General features: G+C 41.8%; 1 protein-coding gene across 7 annotated transcripts in view; it reads left to right on the top strand.

Annotated features, from left to right (window-relative positions):
* MEGF11 (multiple EGF like domains 11) overlaps window positions 1-23,624 on the top strand; it is a 298,071-nt gene that overhangs the window by 34,857 nt on the left and 239,590 nt on the right. For all 7 annotated transcript variants that reach the window (XM_072148689.1, XM_072148690.1, XM_072148691.1 and 4 more), the window contains exon 2: window positions 22,240-22,363. In XM_072148689.1, coding sequence (XP_072004790.1) covers window positions 22,248-22,363 — 116 coding nt within the window. In that variant the 5' untranslated portion in view covers window positions 22,240-22,247. The remainder of the gene's footprint in view (window positions 1-22,239; window positions 22,364-23,624) is intronic.

Genomic DNA, 23,624 nt, shown 5'->3' with positions numbered 1-23,624 from the left:
GCGCAAAGCTTCCGACTTCATGCTGATCAGAGAGTTTTTCAACAGGCCAAGCAGCGGGATGGTGAGGCTGATGATGGCGGCATCGCCACTGACCATCTGTGTTGACTCCTCAAAGTTACTCAGCACCTGACAGATATCAGACATCCACGTCCACTCCTCATTGTAGACTTGAGGAAGCTGACTGACCTGACTACCACTTCTGGTGGAAGTTGACATCTGGCAGTCTACAATCGCTCTGCGCTGCTGGTAAACTCTGGATAACATGGTCAGTGTTGAATTCCACCTCGTGGGCACGTCGCACAACAGTCGGTGAGCGGGCAGTTGGAGGCGGCGCTGCGCTGCCCTGAGAGTGGCAGCATCTGTGCTGGACTTCCTGAAATGCGCACAGATGCGGAGCACCTTCGTGAGCAAATCTGACAGATTGGGGTATGTCTTGAGGAAACGCTGAACTATCAGATTTAACACATGGGCCAGGCATGGCACATGTGTCAGTCTGCCGAGTTGCAGAGCCGCCACCAGGTTACGGCCGTTGTCACACACAACCATGCCTGGCTTCAGGTTCAGCGGTGCCAGCCACAGATCAGTCTGCGCCGTGATGCCCTGTAATAGCTCTTGGGCGGTGTGCCTTTTGTCGCCTAGGCTCAGCAGTTTGAGCACCGCCTGCTGTCGCTTAGCGACGGCACTGCTGCTGTGCCTAGAGCTACCGACTGATGGCGCCGTGCCCACGGATGGTAGTTCGGAGGAGGAGGTGGAGGAGGGGTGGGAGGAGGAGGAGGCATAGTAGGCCTGAAACACCTGGACCGAGGTAGGCCCCGCAATCCTCGGCGTCGGCAGTATATGACCAGCCCCAGGGTCAGACTCGGTCCCAGCCTCCACCAAGTTAACCCAATGTGCCGTCAGCGATATATAGTGGCCCTGCCCGGCAGCACTCGTCCACGTGTCCGTGGTCAGGTGGACCTTGTCAGAAACGGCGTTGGTCAGGGCACGGGTGATGTTGTCTGACACATGCTGGTGCAGGGCTGGGACGGCACATCGGGAAAAGTAGTGGCGGCTGGGGACCGAATACCGAGGGGCGGCCGCCGCCATGAGGTTGCGAAAGGCCTCGGTCTCTACTAGCCTATAGGGCAGCATCTCCAGGCTAAGCAATCTGGAGATGTGCACATTAAGGGCTTGGGCGTGCGGGTGGGTTGCACTATATTTGCGTTTCCGCTCCAGCGTCTGGGGTATGGAGAGCTGAACGCTGGTGGATGCTGTGGAGGATCGTGGAGGCGACGATGGGGTTTTTGTGGCAGGGTCCTGGGCAGGGGGCTGACTATCAGCTGACACAGGGGAAGGAGCAGTGGTGTGCACGGCCGGAGGTGAACGGGCTTGTTGCCACTGAGTGGGGTGTTTAGCATTCATATGCCTGCGCATACTGGTGGTAGTTAAGCTAGTAGTGGTGGAACCCCTGCTGAGCCTGGTTTGGCAAATGTTGCACACCACAGTCCGTCGGTCATCCGGTGTTTCCTTAAAGAACCTCCAGACTTCTGAAGATCTAGCCCTCGCCGCAAGAGCCCTCACCACGGGAGCTTCACTAGTTGACACATTTGGCGCTGATGCACCAGCTCTGGCCCTGCCTCTCCGTCTGGCCCCACCACTGCCTCTTCCAACCTGTTCTGGTCGAGGACTCTCCTCCGTCTCAGAAGCACTGTGTTCACCCGGCCTCTCAACCCAGCTTGGGTCTGTCACCTCATCATCCTCCGATCCCTCAGTCTGCTCCCCCCTCGGACTTCCTGCCCTGACAACAACTTCCCCACTGTCTGACAACCGTGTCTCCTCATCGTCGGACACCTCTTTACACACTTCCACTACGTCAAGAAGGTCATCATCACCCACAGACTGTGACTGGTGGAAAACCTGGGCATCGGAAAATTGCTCAGCAGCAACCGGACAAGTGGTTTGTGACTGTGGGAAGGGTCCAGAAAACAGTTCCTCAGAGTATGCCGGTTCAAATGCCAAATTTTCCTGGGAGGGGGCAGACTGGGGGGGAGGAGGCTGAGGTGCAGGAGCTGGAGGAGTGGCGATTTCGGTGACATGGGTGGACTGCGTGGAAGACTGACTGGTGGACAAATTGCGTGAAGCATTGTCAGCAATCCACGACATCACCTGTTCGCACTGTTCTGGCCTCAACAGTGCTCTACCACGAGTCCCAGTAACTTCAGACATGAACCTAGGGAGTGTAGCTCTGCGGCGTTCCCCTGCTCCCTCATAAGCAGGTGGTGTCTCACCCCGGCCAGGACCACGGCCTCTGACCCCTGCAGTAGTTGGACGCCCACGTCCCCGCCCTCGTCCTCTACCCCTAGCCCTCGGGTTAAACATTTTTAAAATGAGAGTTATAGCTTTAATTTTTTTTTAACTTTTTTTTGTGTTTTTTTTTTTTTTTGTGTTTTTGAGTTTTTAAAACCAAACAATGCTATCCTATTGCTATGGCTATTTTCTAGCCAAGTATGAAAGCACACTACTATGCCAGATGAGATGACGCTGAGTTATTAAACAAAATAAACGTAAAATAAAAAAGGACAAATGGCAGACTGTGCCTAATTGAAATCCAACCTCTAATAAATTTTCCCACTTCGGTCTTTGCAATGGATATGTGCGTCACTAAGCGCAAAACACAGCGGTCGCAAGTCTCACTACAAATTGCTCACAATTGGCTAGTAGATGCACTGCAGCAAGTACAGCCACCAGCAGATCAACCAGAAATCAAATATATAACGCTACTGTAGGCGTAAGCCGTTTGGATTCTCCTTTGGCTATTTTCTAGCCAAGTATGAAAGCACACTACTATGCCAGATGAGATGACGCTGAGTTATTAAACAAAATAAACGTAAAATAAAAAAGGACAAATGGCAGACTGTGCCTAATTGAAATCCAACCCCTACTAAATTTTCCCACTTCGGTCTTTGCAATGGATATGTGCGTCACTAAGCGCAAAACACAGCGGTCGCAAGTCTCACTACAAATTGCTCACAATTGGCTAGTAGATGCACTGCAGCAAGTACAGCCACCAGCAGATCAACCAGAAATCAAATATATAACGCTACTGTAGGCGTAAGCCGTTTGGATTCTCCTTTGGCTATTTTCTAGCCAAGTATGAAAGCACACTACTATGCCAGATGAGATGACGCTGAGTTATTAAACAAAATAAACGTAAAATAAAAAAGGACAAATGGCAGACTGTGCCTAATTGAAATCCAACCCCTACTAAATTTTCCCACTTCGGTCTTTGCAATGGATATGTGCGTCACTAAGCGCAAAACACAGCGGTCGCAAGTCTCACTACAAATTGCTCACAATTGGCTAGTAGATGCACTGCAGCAAGTACAGCCACCAGCAGATCAACCAGAAATCAAATATATAACGCTACTGTAGGCGTAAGCCGTTTGGATTCTCCTTTGGCTATTTTCTAGCCAAGTATGAAAGCACACTACTATGCCAGATGAGATGACGCTGAGTTATTAAACAAAATAAACGTAAAATAAAAAAGGACAAATGGCAGACTGTGCCTAATTGAAATCCAACCCCTACTAAATTTTCCCACTTCGGTCTTTGCAATGGATATGTGCGTCACTAAGCGCAAAACACAGCGGTCGCAAGTCTCACTACAAATTGCTCACAATTGGCTAGTAGATGCACTGCAGCAAGTACAGCCACCAGCAGATCAACCAGAAATCAAATATATATAACGCTACTGTAGGCGTAAGCCGTTTGGATTCTCCTATGGCTATTTTCTAGCCAAGTATGAAAGCACACTACTATGCCAGATGAGATGACACTGAGTTATTAAACAAAATAAACGTAAAATAAAAAAGGAAAAATGGCAGACTGTGCCTAATTGAAATCCAACCCCTACTAAATTTTCCCACTTTGGTGTTTGAGGTGGATATGTGTGCCACTAAGAGCTAAACACAACGGTAGCAAGTCCCCCTGCTAATTCCTCACAAAATGGTACTAGATGCAAATAAAAAAAAAAAAAGTAGAACGTTATTGTAGCCCTAAGAAGGGCTGTTGGGTTCTTGTTGAATCACTCCTGCCTAACAGTAAGCTAATAGAACACCCTAACGCTTTCCCTGACCAGCAGCAGCTATCTCCCTAGCGGCATCCAGACACAGAATGATCCGAGCAGCGCGGGCAGCGGCTAGTCTATCCCAGGGTCACCTGATCTGGCCAGCCAACCACTGCTATCGACGTGTAAGGGTACCACGTCATGCTGGGTGGAGTGCAGAGTCTCCTGGCTTGTGATTGGCTCTGTTTCTGGCCGCCAAAAAGCAAAACGGCGGGAGCTGCCATTTTCTCGAGCGGGCGAAGTATTCGTCCGAGCAACGAGCAGTTTCGAGTACGCTAATGCTCGAACGAGCATCAAGCTCGGACGAGCATGTTCGCTCATCTCTATTAGTGATCCTTTCTCATGTTCCCAATGTATTTCTTGTCCCATTGTATCGGACTGGGACGGTATCTTCACAACTAAATGTGTGAACAATAAGAATTAAGAATTTTTTACATTCATCCCTAGAGCTAAATCTAAACAAAGCAGTTTGCAATAAAGTATAAATAATCTGAACGTGAACATGATTCTACATTTCAGTTCTAACAGTGTACACTGACACAAACACAAACAATTGAGTTTAGAATTTTGAAATAACTCTAAATAATTCTAATAATAATAATAGTAGTGGACTATTATAGTCCACTACTGCACCTGTAAAATAAATCTGAGTATCATTCTGGTATTTCTGTTGTTTATCTTCTAAGAAACTACATGTTAGATCTGCCTTTCAGCTACTGCTTGATGTGTGACCTACTTGTATTAGGGGAACCTGGTACTTTTACTATCAGTGCTTCCTGGGCATTGTGCGGCAGTTTTATTACTATTGTGGCGAGTGACTATATTTTATCTAGTCTTTATAGCTCTGTACCATCCACTTCCTTAGTCTGATCAGTACATTCTCCACCTCTTTCTCCAGTTCTTTCTCTCTTCCTATATCCGCACTCACATCAGGTCGAGTGTCTTTCTTGTCTAGGGTAAGTGTATAATGTGCACCCAGGTAGCCAGGGCTCTACTACTTCTCCACTTTCAATCTACAATAGTCTTGTCATGTGTCCTCTTGGGATTTGTGATTGATAGATTTTCTGTGAAGGAAGACCAGGCTTATAATATATTTCTCTGATAATGTAATTGTTAGGTGAAGACATTATTGTACCATTTTTATTATCATTTCGGATCTCAGATTGCTGAAAGCCTGTGTGGTGATGAAAAATATGACAAGAAAATGTATTTAACCAGAAAAGTGCTTTCAGTATGTCATTGTCTCCAAGCCATTTATAGATCTATATATGGACGTTAAAAACTTTATGGAACATTTATTGATGCTTGGGGAATAAGTCAATATGAGCTTTTTCAATTTTTTGTCTTTTTCTCTTGCCCAGACGACTAAAAAGAGACATTTAACATTTTTGCATTGTGCAGCTAATTCATATTTTGGTGAATCCCAGAGAATGATTACATATGAGAGTAAAACGATGACGACTGTAACAATGGAGTGGAGTTGCTGACTTGTGTGTTTTCGCCCTTAACCCCCTTAATTAAAGAGTAACATACTTTTTGTTTTTGAGAGCATTCCCAAATCTCTTCTCCTGGAGAATGTTCTGTTAGCTATGGCTGAGGCCCTTAGTCATTTACTAAGGGCCGGAATCGCGTTTTTATGGCGGGTTACCCGAATTTTTCAGTTTTGCTCCGATTTTCCCCGAATTGCCCAGGGTTTTTGGCACACGCGATCGGATTGTGGCGCATAGGCGACAGCGTGCGTGGCCGAACGAAAACCCGACGGATTAATAGAAACCGCCGCATTTAAAAAAAAAAAGTGTCGCTGGACACACGCTTACCTGCACCCGGCTTGGTGAACTTCAGTGCATTCCGAAGAACTTCAGTGCAGCAGCGACACCTGGTGGACGTCAGAGGAAGTGCCTTAGTGAATCGCCGGAAGACCCGAATCCTCCACACAGAACGTGCCGCTGGATCGCAAATGGACCGGGTAAGTAAATCTGCCCCAATGAGTAGGGAGGAATCAGGGAAAGAAAGATCAAGGATGGAGATTGGCAGAGTTTGAGGAAGCCACCATAAAACAGAAGACTAAGGTCTGTTACAGACGGCCAAGTTTAATCTGACAAGCTCAGTCCTTACGTTGGCCAGATTTAACGACCTCAACCCGGTAATAGTTAAATTAACATGCTATGTTCAGTTTTGCTGTGTCAGACACACCCTGAACAGACCGTTTTGAATAAAAGGATAATGACTTAAAGAGGTATTCCCACCTGGGCATTCACATGTCATTTAATACATCTGCCATATATATAAATTTCTTCAGTTGCATGTCATTTAAAACAATGGACCTGCAGATAATTTTCCATCAATGTAGCCATATTGTCAATGTGGTCCCTGCATACGACCACCACTGTGCTTTTGCAGCACTGGCCAGACATGCGCTATTGAGGAGTTTGATCACCTAGATTTAGTATTCTTTACAATGGGACGGTTGTGGGACATGCAGGAACATGCAGTCATTGGATATGCAAAAATATATATATATTTTTTTTTTGGCACAATCACTGCATGAGTGGTGGTGGTATCAAAGGACAGCTGTCTTCTGTTTCTAAGCGACCATATGATTAAATTTATGGGAAATAAATAACACAGGGCTGGGGTCTGTGCAAGGGGAGAAAAAAAACCTACTCACTGTATTCCCAGCTTACCCACCCAGTGGTCCTACGAATGCTTCATCTGTGGTAGTGGGAGATTGGGGATATTGAGCTTTGACATGACAGTTCCAGCTTCTGTGACCGATGTGGCTACCATTGCACCAATGCAGAAATGTCAACGGATGGAGGAGACACCCTATCACAGGAAGCCAGAGCAAAGTTAGTAGTTTTCATTTTTTCCCTGGTCATAAAAAGAGTGGAAATTGGTGTAAGAATGGAGCAACAGTAAGGATGGAAACACCAAATATCTGGAGTGGTGAGCTGGAGTACAGGCAGTTCCTGGGTCATGTACAAAATAGGTTCTGTAAGTTTGTTTTTGTAAGTTGAATTTATATGTAACTTGGAACACATATATTTTGTAAGTACCACTCCAGTCAGAATTTTTTTTTGGCCCTGTGACAATTTAATTGGTTACATTTTCCAATTGTCATGTGAACAAGGATCACAATAAAACTTAAAGGACATCTACCATCAGTTTAGTGATGTTAGATGTGTCCTTCTAAGAAGTTCCTCAGGACTTCTATTATTATAACTCTATATACCGCAAATTATGCAAGGTAGCCTGAGGCGCTCAGGTTATGTCACCCGAGCGCATTTGGGAGCTAGGTAGCACTAGCGGTCTAGCCCGATCCCCCCCCCCCTCCCCAGCACATAGCTAGGTGATGGGTGTGGCTGATGGTGCTACACGGAGTTCATACATTTTAATACAAGGCTCGCTGAGGTTAATTTGCATAAGTGTATTACTCTATAGTTCTGCAATATAGAGTTATAATAAAAGAAGTCCTGAGGAATGATTTTCTTAAGGAACTTCTTACTAGATTTAATTTAATTGCAGAACCATCTCTTAAAGTTGATAATTGGAGAGGTAACTAGGGTTGGTCTAGGTCTGTCTCTAGCTATGGTTAGTCTTTAAGTCGGGGACTGCCTGTATTTGATTTTTTAAATTGGTCTATACTGGGTACAGAGGTTATCCGTCACGCCAAAGTCCTGATACCTAAGTGAAAGACACTTTCTGCCTGAGGCCATATTCACGCTCTGTATGTGAATTGTGTTTAGAAGAACAATTCTTGCCCATCGTAGAGGACCCAATCCCAAACACCGATACGCTTGAGTTCGGGAATGAGAAACTCCTGTTGCTCTTCCCCAAACACAAGTGTTTAGGTCTAAACATTCATAACACTATTTAACCGCATAATGTGAATGTGGCAATCAGGGGTCGGAAAGTGTCTCCTCCATATAATAAAACACCAGTATTATTATTGTCCATGTAAAGTGGAGGTCGTCTTACAGATTCTGTATTGGGTATGAGGATTCTACTTTCTCCATTGCTCTTTGGTTTTCTGTGTTTTTTTATTTAAGAAAAATAGATATGAAGATCAATCCTTCTGGCACCTCTGTGATATATTTATAATGTGATCTACATTCATGGATTGCATTAGGTACAATGTGGTAGAAATCGTGTTCATCACATAGGCTACGTGCTCATGTGGTACCCCAGAGAGAACATAGATGAAGCTCACCACAGTACATATTGAATAAATATGAAGATTTCCCATCCTTGATCAAAAGCTTGGCTGATATCATCCGGTATCAGAATGATCATTCTACGACGCTATACTTGAAAAAAAATATTTTGCCAAGATCAGAAAGATCTTTTTATGAAGTCATTCCAATTATAGCAAACATCATTAAGATGACATTCTTGCATCGCTTTACGTGATGTCTTCAGGATTATTTTAGAATAATAACATGATTGAAGGTTTGAATATAAAATAGTTCAAAGTATCCGATGGACATTCCCGTCAGAGCAATTATCATCTTAATAATTATGCATTGTTAAAAAGTTATAAAGTGCTGTTCTGGTGTAGGAAACCCATTTCCGAATATCTGATTAGGGAGTTTTGCAAAATAGAGTCGCCCACTCTTTAATACATTCATCTGTGGAAATAAATTGGATCTTTCACTCTGGAGAACCCAAAGTCCATGCATTTCACAGACTGTCCATTGATTTCAACGGGATAGATGTGATGCTTCATGGGTCCTGCAGTGATACTGCGGGGAAATTGATTACTTCTGGGGTTATTGGCTTCATTACAACCTGTAATTTTACTGTTAGGATATCCTTCCATGTAAAAAGGATATTCCAAAGTAGACAATCACTTTAAGCATTGGAATTAACAAAAATCGGATTCATGCTCTTGTTACTAAATCACGGTTCGATTAGTTGAATTAATCGGGCATCCATGACTACCTTCAACATTGATTCATTGATACAAGTACAGGAATTTCTTAAGTTGAATTTGTATGTATGTCAGAACTGTATATTTTATAGTTGTAACTCCAGACAAAAAGTTTTTTGTCGCAGTGACAATTGGATTTTATGGGAACAAGGATCATCAATAAAACTTCAGTACAGACATCTTATAGCTGATCATTGCAGCCTGGGACTAAAGTAAAGCGTCCAGAGAGCTTCACCAGAGGTCACAGTGTACAGAGAGGTCCATCTGTAACTAGGAGTCATCTGTAAGTTGGGTGTCCATAAGTAGGAGACTGCCTGTACCTGAACATCTCTATAGTTCAGATCAACAGAAATCTTTGTGGTCAGCCGCTGTTGGCCAAATGCCATACTGGATTGTTTTTTTTCTTATTGGACAAAAAAACCTTGTTTAGCTTTTTTTTAAAAAAAAAATGTCACCTTTTTTTGGACTTTTTCTTTGTTGTGACCCAAATCCATATATTTGTGATAGTGGCCTAAAGTAACACAACCAGGGATAAGCCCATAGGTTTTGAGAACTCATTTCTTCTTTATAGCTTTGTAGTAAAATGCACAATTTTAGACTTTCTTAGACAAAAAATGTTGCCCTCCTGCTTTGAATTTCAAAAACAGATGGAATTTTGCTTTAATGAAACTTTGCACGAACAATCCTCCAGTTCCGTAGCTATGGTATCTATCTGTAGTAATTAAATCTACACTTTCTAGTTAGTTTGGCAGTGACTTTTTATTTTTTTACATGTGAACGTTGCAGACATGTCCTAGACCCTAATTACCCCTTCCTGAATCTCAAACAAGATTATCCTTGTAAATGTGCAAGGGTTTCAGTCTGAAGCAACTGATCCAACAGAAGAACCTTACAGCCTCCAGACCTGTGTTCTGGTGGTTAATTGATTCTTGCTAATGATGTTTACTTGGTTTACTTCCATCTCAATCATTTTGTAACAGCGAGCTTAACCCTTCCACTACAAGAGCAAGAGCTAAGTTATCTCCTTTATGCATTCCTACCCTAAAGCCATTTTCCAGGGTTACATAGTGATGAGCAGCAATAACAATGGCAATGTACAGAGTCAGATATCTTCAGAGTTATGGATGTTATTGACAAGCAGATGTCCCATACGATTGTACAAGACTTTACTATGCTGTTATATGAGTTGTTGGTGGCATCGGAGTTTGTTAAGCACAGGGTTTATTGTTACTGTTACTGACCCTTGGCTGTAAGAGCTAGATAAACTACAGTAGATGATAGACTGAATGCTGCATCTAAAACGTAGGAGGAATCGGATGCGGGTTCTGCAGCAGCTTTAATGCATCGGGTTAAGGTCCATTTAACTTGAGAGGTCTTAAAGATGATTTTGCTTTGTCAATTACTAAAACAATCATAGATGTCAGCTAAAAGTTTTAGCTTCAGAAAAACTGATCCCATCCCTATAAAAATGTAATGATATATATGATATGGTAACAAAAATCCTAATTTTGAGTATATCTCCATCATTTATCAGCATGTGCTCCACATAAATGAGCCCTCTGCTGAGTTACTTTCTTATATGTCCTTTTTATATTAGTTGAAGGGAGGAATAGATGTTTTTTTTTCTTTATGGAGAGTTGTCCCATTACGCTTACATCATTGATCATGTTTGAAGGCCTGTTAAATGGTCAGACATTGACCCTAATGCTACCCTAACTGGTTATATGACGGAGATAGGATGTTTGTTAGTTATTTGGATGATGTTCATTTGGAAATTATAGATAGAATGGTATAAAGGGCCAATTATTGGCAATCATTTACCTCTAAGTGTAAGACAATTAACTTTAACAATGTCCCTGATCGGAATCTCCCAGAATTTTATCTAGCTTAGTTTTAACTACAAGATGGGGTCCCACAAGTAGCTTCAAGTGTCCTAGAAGGGTACACTGGCATCAGAAAACATTTGTCAGAGCATCTACATTGCTACCTTCCATATGGTCACTAAGTGTTCATTTTGGAGACCATAGAAGTCTATTTTTGTACATACATGGTGGCATAATTTGAGCGGTTGCCGAGGGTGAGAGTTCCTTCCAGAATTCATCTTTCCCCTAAATGAGGAGAACAGTACTACAAATAATACATTATAATTTGGAGGTCTAGTAAAATATTTGTATTGGGGCTTAAAGAAGCTCTAAGCTCACATACATATCCTGCTCTGGCTCACTGCTCTCATGTTACTCCGATAATGCTGGTGTTTTTAATGGATGAAGTTTGGGGGGTCGTGGAACTCGGTCCATCCAAAGAGTTGCCTCCTCAGATCACTGAACGTCACTTCTATTTTCCAGAGGACGTCCCTTCCTGTGTTATACCCTGGTCCAAGGTGGTCACTCATTGGATAGATCAGGTCCTGTGACCTTCCCCAGAACTTTTGGTAGCAAACAGGCCAGAAAACTGGATGTACTGTAGCAAAGCAGTAACCTTGAGAGGGGTAAGAAAGTGTTATTTTTCTCAGCCGGACCCTCGGGGGGTTTCTATATTTGTAGAAAACTGCTTTATATTATTTGCACATTTTTAATATTCATGATTGGGATTCAAGGACTCTTTTTCTTTTGGAAATGAAATGTGGAATGAAGCTTTTAGGGGTCTCTGTAAGCAATCTTCTCACTCAAAGCCATTGACCGCAAAGAGCTTTATAGGAACATTTATTTATTGCCCTTTGTCCAGATGTGGAAATAATGGTCGCATGGACCTAAGAAATCAAACAGTTTCCCCCAATGTCTGTCTCCCGCTGTTTCTTGTTAGTCACTGCACTGCTGGTTATAAATCTATTGATTCCCTTGTGTTAGTGACAGGACAGGCGTGCAAAGGACAAAGTGTCTTCTGGTGCTGCAATGTCACGCGCTCTACTGATGGAGTTAACCCCCCTCCTGCTTTGGGGTACTGCAGCTGTCAGAAGAAGCCTGGATATCACGCTATACCATGTAGTGTACTAATGAGCACGTCTGCACTCTGCCATCTTATCACCAGAATAATATGGCCGATCATGAGGGTCTTTATGCATTTACCAGGATAGAACTGATTAGAGGGTAATGAGCAGCTCCCAAAGGACCTTATAAACAGAAGGAGATGATCAGCCCAAGATTAACAGTCACTAACAGCCCCATAAACCTCCGCCGGCTGCATCCCACTTCTGGGTAGTAATTCTCTGACTGAAGCCCGAAAGGGGTCAGGGAAACCTCGAGAGTGATATAATAGTGCGCCGCCAGCATGCCTATAAAATGAAATAATATGGTAGATTATATTTATCGGAACACTTGCACTATGTCATAGGAGCAGTGACTTACCAAGTGGATGAAAATAAGTCGTTACATAATACAACTACAAAAAAATAACATTACCCAAGTCTCATCTTCACACATTAAGCACTTTATGAGGCTGGAAATGGACTGAATACACACACATTGATGGCTTAGTAAGGCATGCAGGGTCATTTATAGTTGTATAATATAAAATAGTTTTTTAGGTCCATATCTGTTCAATATTTCATTGGATTTTTCTGCTACATTGTTTTGTTTAAAAAATCACTTAAAACCCCCTGAAAATATTGATCAAGTTACAAGATTTCTTGTACAGCCTAAATATGACACATTTCTACTGTAGCTTGTTCCTTATATTATAATGCGTTGCCTGCGGTCAACAAGTTTTTAACTTCAATTTGACTTACCGGTTGCATATATATATGTGTGCGTGTATATGAAACTCAATAATTTTATACTATAAGATTAGTATGTATTTAGCCTCCCCGCTTTATCATCCTATACAACAGCAGTTATCTCTCCCCACTGGCCATAAAGTTGCATAATTTGGGTAAAGTGTAAGTAAGCTATGGCCAGACACCTTTAGCGTTGACTTATCTTTCATGGGAACAAGGATTGGACATGTTCAATCCTATTTTTCCCCGACTATCTGCTGAAAGATGTCTGAACATTTCATACAAATTAGAGGATTAGCTGGCCTCCCCAAAATTGTCGGGGTCTACCGACATAGAATGGATAAGATTAGTAGATATACTTTTCCTTCTGATGATCAGTAGAATATAGGAAGAATATTTGTACAAAATTTAAAATAACAAGGGTTGTGATAGTATTATGTTTCAGATCTAAGAAAATTAATCTGCATGAGCCATAATCTTACACACAACCTCTATTTTATCTTGTAACACCTTTAACACCTTTTTGCCTGCTTTTAATAAAGGAAGAATAATTGAAAATAACTTCAAAGTCCGTGGGGAATGGAAGATGAGTGAAAGACCTTGCATACACCTTCTGTTCTTAGTTTGAGTTACGTTCTCCTAAAACGGCGAGTGCCACAGAAAGCCCCTTATGCAGGTGTGAACTGAGACGTTGACGCATTTTCCAATTTACCGTATTTTTCGGACTAAGGCGCACAAAAAATCCTTTGACTTTCTCCGAAATAAAAAGGTGCGCCTTATAGTCCAGTTAGCCTTATATATGAACTGTACTTACAGGCAACAGCTGCCTTGAACAGTGCACAGGTCTGCCACCTGCTGGTCATTCATCCTTATAATAAGGTGCACCTTATAATCCGGTGCGCCTTTTATGTGAATCTAGATGTTTTAGCCGGCATTTATTGATGGTGTGCCTTATAATCTGATGCGCCTTATAATCCGAAAAATACGTTAACCGTAGAATGTCTATTGCAACAAAAGAGATTGAATTCGGCATTTAGAACCTAAAGCAACTATTGATATGCTGCAAATCGCAAAGATTAAATCATTTTATAATAGTGATAGCATGTGTATACTACACATTGGTCCACATTTACTAAAGTGTTTGCAGCAATTTTCTGTCTGACTCCTCACTGATAAGAAAGTTTTGTGTCGCGGCTGCTCTGTGTCCGACATGACAGAAAAATGTGCACCTAAAGGGGTGTTAGTGCTCAGTTGGAATTTGCGCCACATTTATTACTGACCTGCGGCACAATTCTGCAGAATGAACAAAGTGCAGAAAAAAAATGGTGCCCGCTTCCCGAGCAGTGCAGGGGGCGCCAGATTCATGAAGACCGTGCGCCAGTTCTGATGAATCTGCTGCACTCCACAGGAAAACTGCTCATAGTATAGACTGCACTAGTTTTGGCACATGTGAGTGCATTTTTTAAAATCATTTTGAGAAATTTCGATATATAATATATACCCAAACTTATTCCAGTATTACACTTTTTTTTTATCATACATTTAAAAGGAAAAATGCCATTAAACAGACGGAATTGATCTTATCCTCATTTATATGCTATTGTTCTTGTAACATAAAGGTAAATATATATTCTGTGTATGCAAATAATGAAAATGTGAAAAGAGCTCTGAAATCTAATATGAGGCTGTATTAAGAAAATGTATGAATCACCTTCGGATACCTTAATGGGATCCATTTCTAATACATGCCCATGTGTATACTGACACAGCCATGGTTGACAAGGTCCCGAGACCTACCATAAGTGATCATGCTTTGTGAATCATGTATTTATATATTATAACCACACCTAGAGGGTTGATCGTAGATGAACATCTTATCCTTGGGTGTAAAGCCATCCTGTAAGTATATTTACTGTAAATTGTTCACAGAAGCCTTCCTGATATTGATATTATGAGAGGCAACCTCAGCTCTGACAACCTCAGCTTCCCAAGAGACATTTCAGAAATGAATATATTGATATTTTGTCCATTTCATGTCGTTACGCCGCCTGCCAATAGCTTAATATAATAAGATGGCATCCTAAACTGAAAAAGTCCAGGTTTAGAGATGAAACCCTAATTAACTGCAATCTGTACATCTCAACAGTGTCCACGATACCCCAAAATTAGGCAAGATAACCCCAGCACATTTGGTGTAACATCCCGTACTCCTGTTTCTAATAACCCCTTGTTTTTTTATCTGTTCCCTAATTGGACGCTTATTACTGACACTCTCTTCCAGCCCTAATTACGGGAACACAGAACCCCTGTTTGTAACACACAAGCCATGTGTCTGTTAGTCTGTTTCTAATGCTGCGTATCTGTCTTCCCACGTCTCGGCTCTACACCAACCTCATTACATTACCATCCGTAGGGAAACCTATCATGTAATTCTCTTAATTAACATTACATGTCATTAGTAAGCAGCCAGTTTAATCTAATCAAGGGCATAGCAAAGTCTTGGGAGATCGGGAGGCAGAACATATAATATGTTAATTGCGTTATCGATTTGATGGTTTGGAAAATGTCTTCGAGACTCGTTTTAGGGCTGTGACAAAAAAAACGTCAGAATTTTTTTCTTCTGGTACAGCTGTGAATGAACTTGTTCTTTAAAGGCAGGATATACCGTAAATTTTATTTGTATTTTGCAGTGAGAATAAGTGTTTGATCCCTTGGCAAACACAACTTAATACTTAGTGGCAGAACCCTTGCTGGCAGCACAGCATTCAGATGTTTTTTGTAGGTGATGATGAGGTTTGCGCACATGTCAGGAGGAATTTTTGTCCACTCCTGTTTGCAGATTATCTCTAACTCATTAAGATTTTGAGGCTGTCGCTTGGCAACTTGGAGGTTCAGCTCCCTACATAATGGTATTAAGGTCTGGAGACTCGCCAGGCAACACCATGACCATAATGTGCTTCTTTTGGAGTCAATACTTTGTTGCCTTGGCTGTATGTTTTGAGCCATTGAGGCAAATTTACTACCTGTCTGGAGGAGTTCACAGAAAGTGCGTTGTCCGACGATAATGAACTCTGCCGCGATTCACTAAAATTGTGCGCCCAATATCCTGCATGTGTCACTTCCCTGCTCAGGTCCGATGGAGTTCACCTTCTTCTTCCTGGTGCATGTAAGTGCTTGATCTTGCGACACAATTTAAAAGTTAAATCCCGCGCTCACTCTGAATCAGTCGGATCGTCCACCCCCGCTTTCTGTTGCATGGAAGCCAGTGCAGCTACGCCAAAATCCGATCATGTGTGACACAATCCCCTGTTAAATATCTGTCACAGCTGCACAAAACCCGAAAACGTCGGATAGTCCGATGAAAGTGCTTCCGCGGACCCTTAGTAAATAATCCCCATTGTCAGCCAGGAACCATTTTTAATCTCCAGGCGGAGGAAAGGATTTTGCAGTACATGGCTCTATCCATTCTCCCATTGATGTGGTGAAGTAGTCCTAAGCCCTTAGCAGAGAAACGTTCTCAAAATATAATATTTCCACCTCCATGCTGGACAGTGTTCTTTTTCATTTCTCTTCCTCCAAACACAGCGACCTGAGTTAATGCCACATATCTCAATTTATGTCTCATCTGACCACAGCACCTTCTCCCAATCACTCACAGAATCATCCAGGAGTTCAGTGACAACTTCAGGCAGGCAGCACTTGTGCCTTCTGCAGCAGGGGGCCGTGTGGACACTGCAGGATTTTAAACCATTAGGGCAGTGATGGCGAACCTTTTAGCGACTGAGTGCCCAAACTGCAACCCCAAACCCCCCTCATTTATCGTGAGGTGCCAACCAAAAATTAGAACAGTATCTTATTGCTCTCTGTTCTTCAACAATGTTCAATCATACTGGCCTCCTGAGGACACCAACACAGTAGAAAGAAGGAAGGAAAATGTCCATCATTGTAGCTTCTTTCCATTGTCCCTCTGTACACAGAGAATCGTGGGGCCAGCAGGAGGTCCTCCAAAGATAATTAGGGCCTGTCTACACCTTCTCCCTCTTCCTACATTCCTAAGTAGCCAAGTAAGTCACTTTAAAATATCAATGAAAGCAGCATCTTTGCTTCCAAGTTGCTTGGAACTGCAGGAAAATTTTTTGAGTCCTGACTGGTGTCCTGGGGCGATGGCCCGGGTGCCCACAGAAAGGGCTCGGAGTGCCGCCTCTGGCACCCGTGCCATAGGTTCGCCACCACTGCATTAGGGCGTTATGTGTTACCAATGACTTTCTTGGTGACTGTGGTCCCAGCTGCCTTGAGATCATTAACAAGTCCCCCCTATGTGGTTTAAGGCTGATCTCTCACCTTCCTCATGATTAAGGTTACCCCATGAGGTGAGATTTTGCATGGTGCAATTTCGATTGACAGTCATTTTGTATCTCTTGCATTTTCTTACTATTGCACCAACATTTGCCTGATTCTTACTTATGGTTTTGTAGCCCATTCCAGCCTTGTGCAGTCTATGATCTTGTCCATCCTTAAAAAGCTAACATAGGGAGAGAAAAAAGTACTGGACCGCACATCCACACATTATACAATGATCTATTGCTGCTATGGTGTATTTTCAAAACAAACTCGAGGTCGTGGTTACAATTTGATCAGATCTTATAAGCCCACTAACCACTTCACGGTGACCTCGTTGTAGTGTAGTTGCAGTGGGTCCCTACTATATTGTGTGCGGCATCACATAGCACCCACCGACACTGCAACACAGCACCAACAGGGACCAAGACCTAGTTGCCCCCCAGCACCCATACTGGCAGGCATAGCCCCCATGGCTCTGGGCCCCAGGACCCCACCAGCATCGCACCACAGAAGCAGCAGCTGCCATGCAATACCGCACAGCTCCTTAAAAAGCTCTTTGGACTTGCCTATGTTGTAGACATTACAGTCTGATTGACTAGTTGAGTCTGTGGACCGGAGTCATATCAGTAAAAAACGAGACTGTTCATGTGTTTGTCAGTGGGCAAAGTTACAAAATCAGCCAGGGATTAGATAATTATTTTCTTCACTGTACATATACAACTAATACTGGGTCTTGGAGAAGAGGAGGTTGGTAAATTTTTATTTAGCCTGAGTTTTAATACATATTCCATCGGCTCATGCCTCTCACCATTATGTCTGAATTGCATTTCAAAACGTAATTGAAATGCAAAGTGTGAATGTAGCCTTAAAGTTGCAAGCAAGGCTAGGGAATAGTTTTTCTGAGCCTTTCACAATATTTATTTAGTCATCTTTTGGACCTGTGCACTTTCCCGACTACAAACCGATTTTATCATCGGTTTCTATGAGCAAGTTGAATAATTTTGCTCTAAGTCACTTCTGATAATTCTCCCCCGAATGACGACAGCCAAGACATTAAAAATCATGCAAAGTTGATATGCAGCCTTCGTAGTGAATTAGCAAAATCCATCTGTATCCCCCTGCGTCAGAATAATTGCTCCCATGCCGACTAAGGTTAATACTGGTTTAATATGTAAGTGGAATTAGTAAGAGCTCCAAAAAATGTGGTAAACGCAGAGTAATTAATGCAATTATCATTCATTTATCCCATTAGTATGAAAATAAGGCAACGATCAAAAATTGTCCACAATAATGGCACCATTAAGTACAGAATCCACAGATGACACATGGATCAATCCGAAAATGACAGCAGTTTCTAATGGAGATTACCCGCGGCTGCACGCTTCAGGGGTCTGGAATTAAATGAATGTCAGATCATGGAGGTGCATGTGTACCTGATAGACATCTAACTATTCCTTCCCCTACCGGTGCGGCTGAACAATTCACAGGATTACAGTGAGATGCAAAACTGTCATTCCCTTATGTCATCCTAGCTTTTCTACTACCTATATATCTGTTGCTATAATCCCATTAACTGTATAAAACATACCTGATCCACCAGGAAAAATATTGAAGATTGGCATATTGAAGATCTGTATCAGGACTGAACTTTGAAACATGTTGCTGCTGCATTTCAATTGCCCCAAGCATACCACTTGTAAAAAAGATCAATTTTATGCAAATTTGTCCATAGATCATACCAAGTTATCAATATAGACAATACATTGTAATATATTGGCTACAATGAAGGGAAATTAAAGTCTAAAAGGGGTTGTCTCCAAACCTATATTGGAAAGGAGCTGTGATGGTGGCCCATTGGCTCATACCAACGTTTTCCAGTAGGAATATAGGAAAAATAAGTCACTGATCAGACTTGCATTAGTTCTTTATGGTGAGGAAATGTATTGTTTTTGTGGAAATCTTCTAATATACCAAGCTGACTGCAATGGATATTGGTAGATATTACTACATACCACCAATTATTTCAGGATATTACTAAACAGGGAGCAATATAGCCATAACCCCCCCAAGGATATCTCTGTCTTCATTTTTCTACTTTTGTTATTCAGAGAAGGGATGAGAAAAAATTTTTTTCTTTGTTCCTGCTTTTTATTTCTGGAGGGGAAATTCTTTGTAAGTGGCTGCCTGGGGAATATACATAACGTATAGGAGGATATTCTGTGTACGGAACATAGTGAGATGAAGGGTTAATGCACCTCGAGTTAATAATCCATTTGCGTGCGAATCCTCTGTGGTAAACATGTCTCCCAGGAGCCCAAAGGGGACATAATCCATTAAACTTGTAAGATACTACATGACAATGGAGCCATGTCTGATGTACCGCTGCCCCCATTACACACGGAGAAGATATTCACAGCAAGCCGACCATGTTTAATATCCCACAGTGCATTGTGTGCCTGCTCAAGTGCTCCCTGAAGACGCTAGGAGCACGCTAGAAAAAAAAGTTTTAGTTGCAGGTGAATGGGAACATGGAGCATCTAATGAAGAGAAGAGCCCGTCTTTTGTCTTCTCCTTGTAAAGAGCACTTAAACTTAGTCACTCAGCAAGCCTTAGGCAATGATGCCGAGACTTGTTTACTACATCTTATTAGAAGAAGAAGGTCGCTTTATAAGTGATCCCAAAATAACTGGACTCCGATCGGAAGACATTGACAGTCCAAGGGGCCTGCTGTTTGATTTCCAGGATGGCAATAATGGAGCAATGACAGGAAGGTCAGGAACTAGGCCTTTGCTCGTACACCTGGTCGATATGGGGTTAAATGTCTTTCACATAAATAGCAATTTCGGCAAATGGCGTATATGTAAATGATAGGAGAGGCCCACTCAGCCCGGGAAAAAAATTAGTTGTTAGCATTTGCCAATAAGCAGAACCTTTCAGAGTAACAACCATTGATTTTCGTGTTATTGTAAATTCATGTATATGTGACGGTTACTACCTCCTTGTTAGGGAACAGGGTGGCGTAAATTCCTGCTCTTCCGAAGGACGCCTTATCCCAAATATAATGCAGCATTTTCACTAAATGGCTTCATTAAGTCAGTTTTTGCAGTGTTTAAGGTCGCAGCTTGCTGCTGCACGGGTAATTTAGAATTACATGAGTATTAATTCTGGGGGAGATCTCTATAATTGTCTATTTTAACCTCTAAATGGATTATTGTTGTTTTATGGCTTACCTTTATTTTTTTGCTTGTGGTCCGAACTCATTTGTGCTCAAGCAATTTATTACAGAAAAATACCTTAAAGTAAATTACTGGCTACTTAGTGCGTTTTGGGCCTTAGCCACATGGCCCTTCCTTTATAATGACTGTGCTGCAATTTTTTATTCGGCTGGAGTGCGTTTTTTTACCCACTAGGATCAATAATAATCTCTGCTTATAGAGCATATCATTCATCAAATTTAGGCCACCTGCCCATGACCGAGCAAATTCTTACGTCAAAGTTCGTTTTTCATGGGCGGTTTGTCCATTTGTTTTTCATCTGTTTTGCAACTGCGACTATCAGATTTTAATGGATTCATCTGGTATCTGCCTTTAGACCGAGTCGATCCTCAAGTTAACTTCCGTATTTCACAGCCAATTTGCAGCCATTGTGCATTTTTATCCATCTATACAGATGAGTTGCATACATGTAATATCCATTTTTTTTCCTTGTCTGATTAGCTATTTTTTTTATTCTGTATCCTGGCAATCTTCCAGTTTTCACAGGTGGCTCTCTCATGCCATCCTTTTTTTCACCAACCCGTTGACTTCAGGGGCGTAACTTTAGGGGGTGCAGAGGTTGCAATCGCACCTGGGTCCAAGAGGTTTAGGGGGCCCTTATGGTGTCACTTTCCTATATGAGAAGACTATTACTATAAACCATATATTATAGTCGGGGGCCTGGCACAGACTTTGCACTGGGGCCCATCAGCTTCTAGTTATGCCACTGGTTGACTTCTAAACATGGATCAGTGAAAATGGTTCAGGGTAGGAGACGCTCTACTTTTTAACAGAACGGACAGGTGGGAGATTATTTATCATTGGTTTTGTTGGGATTTTTTGGCATTAAAAAGTCTAAAAAAATTTTCACTGCTTAAAAGTCATATAGGTCTATTTCTGCCACTTCACTATTCTGGTGTAAGAGGAAAAAAGAACCGTTGACAAAGCGTTGACCTTGATAAAGACACTGTCGTGTCGAAACGCGTCGGTCTGTGACGCCATCTGTGATGTCCTTTATGGAAGATTTTAATCATTGAAAAATAAAAAGGAAGTTATTTTACCTCTTCACCATCTCGTGCTGGACTCATGGCTATATGCTTTTGTTTGCTGTTTCTACGGTCATGCTCCTGACCGGTCCGTGCACATAAGGAGAAGAGGGGTCGTCCACATTTGTGGTGTGAGCCGGGACTGGAGGTACTCGTTACCGACTGTATATTCTTTCTTTACTAATATGAGTGTCATTTCCCAGTGTTATTTAGGCTATATTGTTTCATGTGCCACTCACACTGCATGCACTACTGGCACTTTGGCGTTTATTCATATATATATGTATATATATTTGACTTTTTCAGTGTTATACTTGGCCATATTGCCTTCACACCATTGTCATATATACCTTTCGCTTTGGACCTATTACCTGGCATTTGCTCTTTCTGAGATGTACTCATTTTAAATATATTTTATTGTCTCTATATTTAATAAAGATTATTCTTGTTGTTTAAAGCCTTGGTTCTTTTTCCTGTTTTTGGTATCTTCTGCTTTTGGTATCTTCTGCCATTTCTTTGCTTATCTGATGTGTAACACTATCACGTGACATGCAGTGTCTGATTTAGCATGTGAACCTAAGGGAGATTTGGACTTTAATGAAAGATTACCCCAATACTGATTGATAAGTGTCACAACCATTGATTAGCTGTACCATCAGTTTCTGTGATGGAAACCCTTCCTCCCACCATTTGGAAAAAAATAAATGTGAAGTTGAGTCTTCTCTACTTGGCGGTCCAACCTTCTGATATGAACTTCATGACATCTCTTATTGTAATCAAATAAACTAATTTGGATAAAGCCAAAGTTCTCATCAGTGGCCATATTTCTGATTACCTCTTTTTCGTTCCAGGGGTCACAATGAAGCTTTTTGCCGCCGTCAGATGGACTGTCAAGGTGTTCATCCTGTGTCTAGTGCTAGGAACGGCTGTCTTACTAAATCCAGAGGATCCAAATGTCTGCAGCCACTGGGAAAGGTAAAGACTAATAATAGTTTACATGCACACCAACATGGATGATTATCATCCGATGCTCTGCTGTGTTCATAAACTCTTTTACTGTTCCAATATGTGAAAAAGTAGCTCATGTGCTAAGGCTACCCAGTATATGAAAAATACTATGCATAGTCATGAATAAGAGCACTTAATTGTGCTAGAAACGCGTTGACAAGCCTGACCGTCCCACCTGTATTTTACCTGTTGGATGCCATGAAGCATTAAATAAAGGTGGTTTTATTATACACAAAAGCTGGATCCAGAAGTGTTTCTTGTGGATCTACAGTACCTCTATCTATGGTGTCTATCTTACAGTATCAACAGTACCTCTATCTATGGTATCTATCTTACAGTATCTACAGTACCTCTATGTATTGTATCTATCTACGGTATGTACAGCACCTCTATCTATGGTATCTATCTACAGTATCTACAGTACCTCTATCTATCTATTTACAGTATGTACAGTATCTCCATCTATGGTATCTATCTACGTTATGTCTATCTATCTATGGTATCTATCTACGTTATCGCTATCTATGGTATCTTCTCTTACACGCCGAGCCTTTTACAGCCATATTAATGTTCTATTTGATTAAAGATGCTCAGTAAATGAACTGATTGAAAATATAGTTATAATACACAAATGAGCACAAATGCAGATAATTGGTGTACGTGTCGCCTCTTCTGTACATAATATCCCCTGGATTTCTGCCTTTTGTAGACTGTAGGTGGCTACATTTCCTTTGATTTTAATAAACAGTCTAAGTCACCAAGTCTAACTTCATCTCACATAGAAATAAGGACAAAACATGAGCAGATGCCTCCCATTCTGTCTGATTAAATACCCGGGGCACATGCCAGACAGACAGATCAGGTAATTTAGCTGAACAGTGAATAATTACAAATATAATTGGGACATATTTATGAAATGGCATAAAAGAAAAATGTTTTTGGTTGCCCATAGTGACCAATCACAATTCTGCTTCCATTTTTGTGAGAGCAAAATCTGAAATAAAAGCTGTGTTTGTTGGTAAGGGAAACATAGCTTTCCTTTAGACAGCTCCTTAAATGTTCTTACTGTTGTCTCTTGAGGTATGCAGTTACATCATTTTTTTAGATGGGTCACATGGAATTTACACTCTGTTAGTAACATTAAAATTAGTCATCTAATTGGTTATCATGGGCAAGATCAATGGTTCTCATGTTATGGATAACTGGTTTGGATGCACTTATAGGCACT

The sequence above is a fragment of the Engystomops pustulosus genome, chromosome 4 (genome assembly GCF_040894005.1).
Source record: "Engystomops pustulosus chromosome 4, aEngPut4.maternal, whole genome shotgun sequence".
Taxonomy (NCBI): Eukaryota; Metazoa; Chordata; class Amphibia; order Anura; family Leptodactylidae; genus Engystomops; species Engystomops pustulosus.
The sequence above is the reverse complement of the archived record's forward strand: the minus strand, read 5'-3'. Positions and strand labels throughout refer to the sequence as shown.